The following is a 13,429-nucleotide window of genomic DNA, read 5'->3' on the forward strand; positions in this document are numbered from 1 at the left end:
CCCATCGGACACCCGGGACGGGACATCACTGTGATCTCCTCCTGGTAATTCCCTCCTCGGGTCCCGTCAGGGGTGACAGGCGCAGCGCGCAGACAGGTCAGCGGGGTGAGAGCTGTTGCATCACGGCCTCCGTCCTCTCGCTTCGGCACGGCGAATGAATTTGACTGCCGCGGTCGGGGATCCGGCAAATGAAAATACAGTGCACTTGTTTTTCCGTCACTGGATCCATGTCCGTATCACCCGGTTTTTCGCACTGAACCGCCGCGGCTCGGTGTGTTGTCGAGGGAGGTTGTGGATCGAAGCGGATTCAGTAGAGCTTCTGTCTCTCGTCTCTGCAGCTCTTCCTCTCTACCCCCTACGTGAGGGTGCCTTGAAACTGTCTCGCGGGAAGGGGAGGGAGGGGGTGGGCATGCTATGGGTAGTTTGAAACCGCCTCAGATTTTTTTAATCAACATTTTTGTCGCACTGAATTGAGGGAGCGCTTTACTTCAAACAAAACTTATGTATACAAACATAAATGGACGGAACCGTGAACAAGAGAGAAAGGTAGCTTGGGGAAAATGCATGTGATGATGTGAAATATTCAGAAATGCGATTCACACGTTCCGTGCTGTCTGAAATGAGTAGCCTACCCTGTACTGAATGAATCCAACACTTTTTTTTTTTTTATCATACTCAAGTGTAGATTCTGTTCTCATTATGCGCAATATCTATGGGCAGGTGAAAGATTACAGACGTCTTTTTAGGATTGCAATTAGGGCTGTGGGAATTGAGCAGTTGAAATGTAGGCCACACAGGTCTAGCCTACAAAAATCGTGGTTATTATGGTAAACTCGTGTTTTTAGAGTGCACTCTATTAAGCCAATGTGGATTGGACATGATCTGTTATTAGCCCAAAGGGGCGTTGCATAATGACAAAGTAGAAAACTGGTTACACATGGCCCTATTCTCTACAGTGAGCCCTGGAGGGCTCCCAGTGATTGCTCTTAGGTTCAATTCACTGCCTGCACAAGTAGACGTGCCTTCTAACACACTAGAGGTCATATGCTATTCGTCTTGCAGTAAATGCGCAGTCCAGTTTAGATTAAAATTGTGCTTATACGAGCTATTAAACGTCATTCACAAATCACAAGTGCTTATAATGCTCTTGCGAAGGTCCAAGGACGACTCCCGCATGACAGAGCGGAATGCCTCATCATGCGTCCTTACCGTCTATTTTAATCGGCGTGGAAACTGGGGGGAGTCGCCTTGAAACCATCAGCCTGATCCCCTTAAAAAAATTCCCACTGCTTGTTTTGATCATTCAGTCTTGAAGGAAGAGGGGACCTTGAAACGGCTCAACCTCCTTGGTCCATAATTGGTTTTATAGAACTGGCGAGCAGCCAAAGTGTTTACATCGTGTTGAAGGACACTTGACGCAGCCAATCAGAGCGGCGGTGGGTGAGTGTGTTGGGCTGGGTGGAGGGGGGCGGGTCTTGTAAAACAATGCTTGTTTCATTGCTGAGGAGTTTACGGACGAGGAGTGAGTGAGGGGCTTTTCTCCCCCCGTTATCCCCCAGTTTACCTTCGGACGAGCCTCTAATGGACTACTCCAGCAGCCGTTCGGATTCTGAGAAACATTTACACTTTTCCCTGCTCAGATTTTCCCCAACAAGTAAGACGTAGACATGTTTTTTTTCCTCCCTAAAGTGACACCACGCTCGATATTGTGAATTATGTAAAAACATATTTGCAATATATATTTTGTTAATATAGGTCCCAAGTAAAAAGGCGCGGAGGTATTCGTGTAAATACTTATGGCTACATTTTTGTAATTTAGCTGCGTTTTACGCACTAAATAAAAACCACGTTACTTGTCCAGACTCGGGAGATTTTCTTAGAGAAAGTTTAGTCTCGTAATGGAACCGTGAAAAGTTTGAAACGTGGCTGATCTGTGCCGTGCTCTGCTCCTGTGCCGCATGGCTCTCCATCTGAAACGCCAGTCTATCAACCCCATTTTCAAGCGCGCAGGGAAAATAATGTTCAATGGGTTTCTTCTAACGTCCAAATCGGGTTTATGGTGGTTTCTAACCGATCCCGCCCGACTATCACGAGCCGTAGTTGTGATCTGTAGCCCCGCGGCTTGGAGCCGCTGCCTGCAGGTCATCGACTTAGCCCTGTTTTTGACTTTAATTGGGCAAATAGGCATTTGTTATAATATTTAACTCGGGTTTTAGGCTAGATTATAACTTAGATTAAACCTAAAATTACCCTATAGTTCATGTCCTTTTTTGGGAGACTTTAAAATAAACATACGGGATAAAAGCCTGCGCGTCGTTGTTTTGCTGAAAGTAGCATAACTTTCTCAGAATGATCTATGCCCATAAGTACCCTAATTGTCTCCAAGTATCTCCAAAAATATTTTAATTGGCCCTTTGCTCATTCTAGACATCGCATTTCTGGAAAATACAGATTAGTGGAATTAGGCTATCTGAGCATTTGTAATGTTGGCTATGTTTAATACACACATGCCTACAACTTTAATACTAATCTAAACTTGGACATAGATTGTAAACGTGTGACATCTGTGGTTGCAAAAGAGGTTAGCGCTATAGTTTTATTTTTTAAAGATCAAAATGAAGTGTTTACGGGCTGGGTTTTGATTTCTTTCCATGGGCTGCACCCGTGTCCACTTGCGGACTAAATCCGCATATGTAGGCAACAAAACACCACTAACCCTGCTGATTAATGATGCAGCCTTTTGCAACCTTATTTATTTTTAACCCGTTTGAAATTTATATTTGATGCGCCTTAGGTATTTATGGTGTATTGGTTTACAGAGGGAGTCGGCCCTTAACCCACATCACTGGTTTACGGCTTAGGAAACAGCTGGGCTACGCGGAAAACGCAATCTGGAATATGTTATTAATATGCGACTATTTTTCCTCTGGAGAGTATTTTGATCGGCCGACCTAACGGCCAACGTTGTGTGTTTGTTGCCCGTAGAAGCGGAGCCCTGGAACGGCTGCTGGGTCGGTATGCAGTGGGGGATGGAAAGCTTGCAGTCCGTTTAAACGTCACAAAAAATACAAGGCTATTGTAGAATTAGTTTAAAACTGCACTGCGACTAACATAAGCGACACCAAGACCAGCTCATGTTGTGTTTTGCGGACAGAAACGATGCTAAATTTAGTTTTTAAAGTGGTTTTCCGAACTGCGTCATTGCTCGGCTAATGGGCGAAACGTTCGCTGGGAAGAGCAGAAATCCTACAAAACCATCTGTTTACGACATTAACTCATTAGTCTGATCTATAGTAAATTGTGTGTCAAGCGATTTCTTTCCTGTGGTGTTTTGTAGGTCAGCAGGATGGCTGAAAAGGACCCCGAATCTCTTGGAAAACTAAAGACATTATCATAGCCTGCACTGGCTCTTCGGAATATCCGAACGGACAATTTCTTTTCCTAACTTCCCCTCCTGTGGATAATGGATGGCCGAGATTTTGGACCTCCCCGATCCGTCCACGTCCCACCTCCACTGTTGGCAGGACTCGCTATGGAGTCTCACCGACTCGGAGCAGCAGCCGCAGCCGGGAGAATCCCTCCCTCGCCCGGCCACTTAGGCTCAAGTCATCCGCCGCCTCTCCACTCCGGAAAATTCTTGCCATCGGCCATTAACCTACACTCACACCACGGTAAGTGCAAGATGTTGACCTACTAGCATATTGTAATGCATATAACTTGGCCCCAATAGCCACAACGCCCTAAAACATAGATATATTAACACTTTAAATAAGGCTGCGCAGAATGCGCACGTTTTCATAGGCTACTTGTCCAAAGTAGGCAATGCAGTCCTCGGTTGAGCCTATGGTGTTGGTTGGGGAAACTAGCCCCTATTTTGGTTATTCTTACAGGGGAGTGGCTGTTGTATACAAAATTGTACTGTTTGTTAGCTGCGAAAATGTGGATGCCTAATGACTTTTACGGGTTCAGAACCTTTCCTCTACAACGGTCGAAAATGAGTTGGCAGTTTGCATTGACGTTCATAGTTACCGTGCTCATAGGACAAGACATACCCAAACACTGAACGAACGGCTCGTCGAGTGAGTGTTGTTGCAGCAGTAGTGCAAGTCAGTGAAATTGGTCTTGGATTATGGATCATTACACTGCCACTGCTGTGAAAGCAGAGGGGTGTGTGTGTGTGTGTGTTGCAGGCATGTGTGATAAAGTTGTGACTAAAGGGAAGACAGACAGACCACTCCTCACTATATCGGGGAAAATGGCTCTGCTGCTATGCTTGTGAGAGTGCAAATGTGTGTTAGTGTAGAGAGCAAGGCAAATGGCTGTGGTTAAGTCACCCCTATTTGAAGTAAAAACCCGCCCTTCTGGAACATTTGGCAAACGGTTGATCGTGTTTTTCCTGCATTTGTGCTGTTCTGTTGGATTACCCTCATTGCTGCTCAAGTGCTAGGGGGTGCCTCCCTATGTTAGATATAAATGGATATATGTGTATGTGCAGTCAAATGAACAAGTCTGCCAGCATGCATTTAAACTCAAAGTGGTGCATGATTTGATCTGTTCAGCTGATAAAGGGAAGGTTTAGTCATTCCCAGTCCCAGACTCCCTTTATAGCAACCCATAATGTGTCCTTTTGCTGCTTTGCCTGTGTACTCTTCAGTTTGTATTTAGTTTTTGTCCTCTGGCCAGACAGTACATCACATCTATATGCCCCTTCAGGGCTGTTTCAGATTGTCTCATTATTTATACTAGTGTACAATGATGCAAGGTACTGCTGTCAGTAATGGAAGCCTTGCAGTTGAACTAACATTATGCAAAAAAGACAGTGTTTCGAAGTTTGCATACATTATTTTGTGGTCAGACATAGCGAGCAACAACACTGAATTCAAACCACAGAGTATGTCGAGGAAACTCAGGTCTGCTAGGCCTAGCCTATATCTTTTTTCGAAAGTGGAAAGTTTGACACAAACACTCGCATAGAGTTACTCACATCCCAACCCAGTAACATAGCTACAGAAAGATACAATTGCAGTTGTTTCTCTAGTTTCTTGAAGAGGTAGGCAGTGGCCTATATCCGGATGTGAATATCCCAATTTAGCAGGGCTCACTTGGCACAATTGTAACCATGCCTGTTCACTGCAATTCTAGTCATTCGGCACAGTAGTAGAGAGACTTGGACTCTGATAAACTGTTACATGGAAAACTGGGAAAAGACTATACACAGTATCCCAAGAATATAAAAAGCAGCTGTAGAGTCCAATTTTAGGGCAAGGACAATAAGAATGATGGACATAAAAGAGCAGGTAAGGTAGAACATTTTTCATGGAAAACGAGTAATGGCAATGGATGGATTTATTGCAGGTGATCTGCCTTTGAGCCAATTCTGTGGTTTTTAAAACAACATGGAAACATTTTAGGGTGCAATCATCAGATTTGTGGAATCACTATTAATGTGCTATTGCCGTTTGTAGGTTAAGTGTGGCTTTATACCCTGTGTGTGTGTGTGTGTGTGTGTGTGTGTGTGTGTGTGTGTGTCCGCCCACCCGCCCTTCAAGGCGTGCATCCATTCTTGTGTGTTTTTATGTCTGTATGGCAGTGTTGTACATCAGATGGAAATATAGGCTGACAAACAGCCAAAAAGGTCATGCACATCCAGAGCCATATAGGCTGGCTGGGTGCTGGACTAAAGGTAATCAACAATAAATAAGAAAAAAGTCTGCATACCAATTTTGCTGTTCCCAGTATAGAGTTTCCTTCTGTAACGTTTTGAGCCTGATGGCTCTTCCTCCAGTAGACCGAAGTAAACTCTATACTGGGAACAGCAAAATTGGTGTGCGGACATCAATATTCTTGATCTCTCCATAGAAGTATGAAAGAAAATGAAAACTGCATAGCATGTGGTGTGTGAGAGTTCACAACATGCATAGTACTGTATATTATGTATGTGTGGACTGGAGCAAGTCGGATGTGTAACAAGGGGTTGGGGAAGTGGAACAGCCTCAGCTGTTGTTCCATTCCCTGTTTGGCAGTTTTTAAACACTTCTTAAAAGCAGGATCCATTTTTATTCTGCCCACACAGTGACCTCTCTGTGATTCTCATCTCCCCCTGTATGCGCTGTTCGCAATGGCCTACTCTCCAGTCACCCACTAAAACACACCACTGTACGACACAGGTCATTTAGCTTTATGGCTCACTTCAATATCAAATCCCAACACATTACATTACTTGAGCAGAATGGGATCCGAGTCCCTTGCTTGTAATAACAACAGCACACATCATGATTATCACAGAGTAATTGCAAACATACATAATGGTATTCTCTAATTGCAATAAAGCACAGATCAAGATCTTGACCCCTAGCATCCCTTTTCTGGGGGGGGAACATTCACCAAAAATGGTATGTTCAAAATACAAAGTGAATTGGTGTAGACTGGATGGAAAAACAGAGCCAACTCTAGAGGTTAAAAGTTGTCCATGTGGAAACTAGGGTGCCCCACTACACACACGCACGCATACACGTTTTTGTTGAGGCATTCTCTCATTGCCTATTTTAACTCTTTACTGACAGACTGACTCGGTTTACAGCTGCCAGTGCCACCGTTTCCCACAAGTGTCCCCTTTTTCAAGCTTGAGATTAATGTGATTTCAGCGTGACTTTAATGTGATGAATTGTTCCCCAAGGAAAATCTCCCTTATTTTCACAACTTGGGTGTAATCAATTCCATGTATGCAGCAGCTAAACATGAGTTTAAAATGTATTTTTGATCTGTAAATAGTTTGACAGTTGTGTCACTTATAAACACTGCAGCATGCGTGTGGGGGGGTCTATTTTGACTAACAGTATTTTCCATCAGCAAGTCATGACCTGTTTTTCTCCTGAGTAGTAGAATGTTTAGAGCAGGGGTCTTCAACGTTTTCAGGCCAAGGACCCCTTAGTTGAGAGAGAGATGAAACAGGGACCCCCACAACCTTTTCATAGATTCCATATAGTTTAATTGTTTGACAGCACAATCATCAGTGTATTTTGGATTCATGTAAATTTGTGTTTTCAGATATTGAACCACTTGAGCCATCATTACCTAATAGACTTGACCTTTCACTCTGTACTTAGTCTGCTCTTTTTCCCCTCTACACCAAACCTCTTTGCCGAAAATAGCCAATCTACAAGCTCACAACGCCTCTCACAATGCCTCGCAGCGTGACTCGAGGCGTTGTGAGCTTGTAGATCTGGTATTTTTGGCTACAGTTCTCAGAATATGGACACTAGGGTTCAAGTTGTTAATATAAAAAGGATTGGATGATTTGGAGGACCCCCTGTAGTAACTCTGAGGACCCCCTGTTGAAGCCCTCTAGTATAGAGGGTTAACTTTAAAGGGATATTTCACTTTCAAACATTTTTGGGGTAATTTTATCGTCTACTCATGCTTTTGTGTGCACCCCAGGCAGTTTTGAAGTTGTTTGATTCTATTTGATATTAATTTTATCAGACACGCCCCCTTCCTATATAAAAACATTGTAACTTAAAATCCATTTGCACCATTTAGACTAATTTAAAACACGCTGGTCCCTTGTTCTGTTTTTTTAAGGGGGGGGGGGGGGGGGGGGGGGGTTGTAAATACATTCTCGCCTTGGAGAACAGAACAGTACAAAACACTGATGTTGGCCTAAAAAGCAACCCAAAGGTCATGTCTAACCCTACAACCCCTCCTGCTCACTCAAATCAGCTAACACAGGGAAGCTGGCAGAACTGAGACAACACTCCACACGTCCCAGACCAGAACTGCAGACTCACTCCCAGTCTAACGCCATAATCTGAAGACTCACCTCTTCAGACTGCACCTTAGCCCGTAGCACTTGCCCTAGCCTTGTGGACCTTGCAGGCTTATGCAGACAGATGCCATGATGTAGTTTCAATGTACAGATTACAGAAACTACAGATTATTATATTTTTGGGGGAGCATATTTACTGTTAGACTAATGATAGGTTATCGGTTTACCTATGAGCCTAGATTACTATTTCATGCATTTGATGTATTATCTTGTGTTGTCCTTGTTCTTACTGTAAATTGCTGTGGATTGCTAAATGGCTAGATTGTAAATTGAAGAGGTGGGACCTGCTGAAATGGACTAGGCTTCAAAAGAATATGTGTAGTTTCAGTTTGACTGATCTATAAGCTTGTGTGTTTATCGGCAAGATATGACTTCGAAATGGTAACAAGTTTCTTGATGACAGTTTTACCATTTGGTATGTCGAAATCTTATCTTATTTTAAGATTAAAGGGTATGGAAAGATTTAGCCTAATATCAATAGCTCGTAGTATTTGGGATGGTTAAATTTGGGCTCAGGCCATGAATGCAAGTCAGCTGAATGACTTGACAAGTAGGCTACAGAAGTACTAATGCCAGGCGATGCATGTTTACATTGCCAAAGCACCAATGTCTTTATCGTGGTGTCCCTGCTCTGTGAGAATGGAGGATGACATACATGCAGCTAACACACACATTCCTTCACTGCTCAAACATGAACATGGGAGCACAACAACATTGAATGGTTTTGTCCTCTAATTACTGGTGTGACACAGAGGCAAATCTAGGTGTATTGTTGGAGACGGAGAGAGGAGGAGGTGGATGTATGGGTTTTAGTGAAAAGATGAAGAGTGTTGCATAAAGGGGAGGGAGAGGGTTTGGCTCTGAGAGAAAGAGAAGGAGGGCGTGATCCCAGAAGTGGAAAGTAGTGTTTGCTACTAAAAGCTGAGGCTTGTGTGTGTGTGAGAGAGAGAGTTGGTGAAACTGTGTACATGACAAACGGGAATGGGAGCATGTGATTGTGCTTAGTGCAGTCAGCCCGGGGTTTCCCCCTGGGACTCACTGCAGAGAAAAAGAAAGATTTATCCTGACCACAACTCGTTTATACACGGCTTGATAAATGTGGTAGCCTCCCCCCCCCCCGTGCCCTCTCTCCAAAACACACACACACACACACACACACACACACACACACACACACACACACACACACACACACACACACACACACACACACACACACAGTGCATACTAGTACACGCTCACACAGACAGACAAAAAAAGCATAATCTGCACAGCATGCAGGGCAGGCCACTCTTGGCATGGCATGGCTCGGCTCCATACCATGTTGTCTACCATGCTACTTGGTGTGTGCAACTGTTTACATTTTGAATTAATGTGGTGAGTGTGTGTTTATATATATTCAAGACACGGAACGGAGTGAGTGCGCGTGCGTGTCTGTCCGTAAGCAACTGCACGGACGCGTTGTCTCTCAGATTAATTGAATCCTTCAGGAGGGAAAACAGACTCCTTAAGAGAAAGCACAAGGCTCTGCTGCCGTGCTACAATAAACCTGTCACAGGCACAGACAAATGACACGCGCGCACACACATACACATACTCCAACATAAATGACAAACGTATAAGACCCACACACAGACAATTATGCACTCACACACGGCACACATGCAAGGGGGGCTATCCCTCTTATGTTTGACAGCTGTGTGTGTGTGTGTGTGTGTGTGTGTGTGTGTGTGTGTGTGTGTGTGTGGTGTGTGTGTGTGTGTGTGTGTGTGTGTGTGTGTGTGTGTGTGTGTGTGTGTGTGTGTGTGTGTGTGTGTGTGTGTGTGTGTGTGTGTGTGTGTGTGTGTGTGTGTGTTGAGTGTGCGCGCACATGTACGCGCTAGAAGAGAGCTTGTCATGGCATGTTGAAATACCCAGTGCATTAGCTAACTGACTTATCTGCCAAAACCCTCCCTCAAGCCTTAAACAACAGCCTCCCCAACATGCAAAGGTCACACAGGCTATGGCTGTGTGTTTTGTATGGAAGTGTATTGGTGTACCTTATTATGTAAAACAAAAACATTGTGTGACATTTCTGCATTATTTGATGATTTCACAATCGTGAAGAAAGTGGGAAGCAGCGTAAAAAGTCCCAAACTAATAATATGGTATGTGCATCAGCATGTTGAGTGGTATCAGATATTTGGTAGTGAACTACTTTATTTGAAGTCACCCCACATTCACACGGGCCAAATGTGAACTCCTCTTTGCCTACACGTGTTTTAGACTTAGAGGCTGTACTTTTGTGGGGGAATATAGCCCTACCGCATACATGTCTTTCTCTTTCCATATGTGTATATGTCTGTGTGCCTTTGCATTCCATTGTATCTGTGTGTGTACTTATGTGTCTGCATGACTGAATTTCAGTGTGTGTCTCTGCTTGTTTATGAGTTTGTTCCCATTTGTTGCTATCGGCAACTGTCAAAGGAACACCTGTCATCTTCACAGGAGATTTCCACAGTAATGCAATGCTGTGAAACAAGCATTACCTAACTTTCACACATACAAGGCACATAGAAGGTGTACATGAATCAAGAACAAAGTGAAGTGGCAGATGATTGGATAGTTCAATGAAGCTTAGAAACATGTGTTTTGATTTGAGCTCATCCATTCATTTTCTGGGAATATGGACGCTGTTTGAAGCAAACACATAGTCATACACCCATAATAAATTACAGACACATGGTTTAGACACACATTTCATAACCAGGAAGGAAGATGGGACTTGCACACTTAATTAAATGCTCCGAAGCCAGCTTTATTTCCCTTTAATAAAGCTGGGTTTGGAGCGTTTAATTAACTCTGATTCCTATCTTCGTCTCTATTTTTATCTCTGAACCTTTAAAAAGTTTTTGGCGTGCATGTTCTACACTTTACACACGCTCATGTGCAAGAGCACACGGCTGTATGACCTACATGCTGATTAAGGGCCGGAATGAATTATTACCGATGCCATAGCGCCAGCTAGTTGTTCTGGAAGAGATGGATAACATGGCTGAGTTATACTATTTGAGCGTATTCTTCCTGTAGGGAATAACACCCAGAGATCAATAGAGATTCCCCTTGCGCTAACCCTGCCCTGATGGAGAACAGATGGGTACAGAAAGTCTGTATGAGGGAGAATCAGGGAAAGTAAGTATGCATTTTGACCAGAAATAGTTTTTCAGAGCATCGTACAACATGTTCAGAAAAGCATTCAGATTTGTGTGTTTGTTTCGGTGTGCGCTTGTGGCTTTCATCGATCATTGATTGAGGGTTCATTGTTGCTTTGAGTCTGTGTGATTCCACAGATTTTTGTGTGGGTGTCTTCAGCCTGCTGGTGGTTGTTTATCTCCAAAAGGATCTCTCCAGTGGTCTCCTCTCCCCGTCTCTCTCTCTCTCTCTCTCTCTCTCTCTCTCTCTCTCTCTCTCTCTCTCTCTCTCTCTCTCTCTCTCTCTCTGTCTGATGAGGTACTGTCATGTACGAGTCTGTGAAAATGGAGGTTCAGAATTGTGTCAGGAGTCAGAGCGCTTCTCTTGGCAACTCACTTTTCCCAATATGGCCAACATTACTGTCTTGAGAAGAGTGAGAAGGGGAAGAGAGGGGACTAGGCGGGAGGGAAGCAGGCTGGGAGAGAGGCAGAGAGAGAAAGGAGGTAATGAAAGAGTAATTCAAAAACGTTTAAAAGAACGTTTCCCTCCCAGCCACCATTTGGATGTTTTTTCTGGAACACGGAGTGCAAACATTTTCTCTCGTTCTACCCCTCCCTATTTTTTCCTCTCTCCCTCCATCCCTCTCTTTATTTTCATTCCCTTTACTTGTTCAGGGAGGGAATTGGGAATGAGGGTTTCTTTCCTTCAGCCATTAGTATAGGTCTTAAATGTTATTTGGGTAGATAGGTATAGTTTAGAATTATAGTCTTTGTGTGTGCACTGCCACACACACAAGTGTGTGTATGTGTGTCTGTCCTCCTGTGTACACATGTATGTTTAATATGCCCATGGGCATGTGGGGTGCAGAGATTGATCCACATAGTGTACTGTGTGTCTGTGTGTGTGTGTGTGTGTGTGTGTGTGTGTGTGTGTGTGTGTGTGTGTGTGTGTGTGTGTGTGTGTGTGTGTGTGTGTGTGTGTGTGTGTGTGTGTGTGTGTGTGTGTGTGTGTGTGTGTGTGTGTGTGTGTGTGTGTGTGACCCTGGTGTTTAGCCTGGAGGAATGGGAACTGCTGACATTCTATCAGGACCTCAACAGTCTTGACAGCGGTGGTGGTGAGGGGGGGTTCCGTATGCAGTTTGTACGCATACACGGTCACACGCACGCACACACTCACTGTGTCAATCATTGGGAAGAGGATTATGGTGGGAATGTGGTTCGATACACATTGTTGTAAAAGACGCACACGTGAGTAAAGAAAAGGAAAACAGACAAAATAGGTAGGGGTGGAATGGAGCATGCAAAGGGTAAATGCTGTTTACTTTCACTTTTAGTTGTTGATGAAATTGTAGAGACCACGTTGTCAATTTGGTCAACCATCAGGTAGTTGAATTGCATTCCATCTGCATGTTGAATTAAGTGAATTGCATCGTTCAGACTAGACTCACATGTTACTCTAATGCTATTTTTCATGGTCTTGCACAAATCAAATGATGGTTTACTCACACAAATCGGATCATCGTGCATTTTTGTCAAATGTGTCATATGTACCAGGCTAGCACAAAACACCATAGGGATGGAGATTAGGAAATGTATGACAGAAATATAGATATTAATGAAAGTCAGGATGAGACAGTTACAGGACATCGGATGGGCATAAAATGAGAATCTCTTCTGTGCAGCATATGAAGGACCGACATGCACACACAGATGGTTTATAGTTGACAGCCAGCTGCATTTAGACAGGCCAACAACAGTTGTTTGTGTGTGCGTGCATGACTTTGTCTCTCTATCATAATGAATTATAGATGGTACTATAAAAGTATACATCCAAGTAATGCATGTCTCTTTATTGTTTTGCGTTCCTGTCCATGTAAGATCTGCGCTGTGTCCTTGTGCTGTCCCAGAACCACTTTGTGGTGGAGCCACTGTGCGGCCATATCCTCCACACTAATATGTTTTATTCTTAAGTCCGCGTTGTAACATGAAAACGATTTAGCATGCTCCACAAGAGCTTTTAGTACAGTTTCAGAAATTATCTCTGTCCATAATAACGTGCTTGAAAATGAATATCACATCATAGGGATGCTAATGCTAATTTGAAATTTGTAACATGACTGTTAACCAATCCTTGATAATGGTCAGTAACCGATAAAGGATGAATGTCTGTCATTCACTCAGGGTCCCAAATTAAAACCCAATCAGGACTCTTTGAGTAAATTATGGAGGCCATCCACAACTTTAGATTTCCTACATGCGGTGGAGTCTGGTTTGCTGTTGCAATTGACTACTGTAGATCTGTCCAGCTAAGTGTCATCATGCACAGTACAGAATTGCATCAGCCATTCAAACGATGCAAAGCTAAATGATTCATTCAGATAATAATTCTATAGTAAAAAAAACTGTTTTCTCTTGGAACCTAGTCTTGGAACCT

General features: G+C 43.6%; 1 protein-coding gene across 1 annotated transcript in view; it reads left to right on the forward strand.

The window, feature by feature from the left end:
• The first annotated feature begins 1,518 nt into the window (after positions 1 to 1,518).
• tnrc18 (trinucleotide repeat containing 18) overlaps positions 1,519 to 13,429 on the forward strand; it is a 60,698-nt gene continuing 48,787 nt past the window's right edge. The window contains 2 exon segments of the mRNA XM_080724894.1: positions 1,519 to 1,654; positions 3,338 to 3,671. Coding sequence (XP_080581020.1) covers positions 3,464 to 3,671 — 208 coding nt within the window. The 5' untranslated portion in view covers positions 1,519 to 1,654; positions 3,338 to 3,463.

The sequence above is a fragment of the Nannobrachium achirus genome (assembly GCF_963921795.1).
Source record: "Nannobrachium achirus genome assembly, chromosome: 4".
Taxonomy (NCBI): Eukaryota; Metazoa; Chordata; class Actinopteri; order Myctophiformes; family Myctophidae; genus Nannobrachium; species Nannobrachium achirus.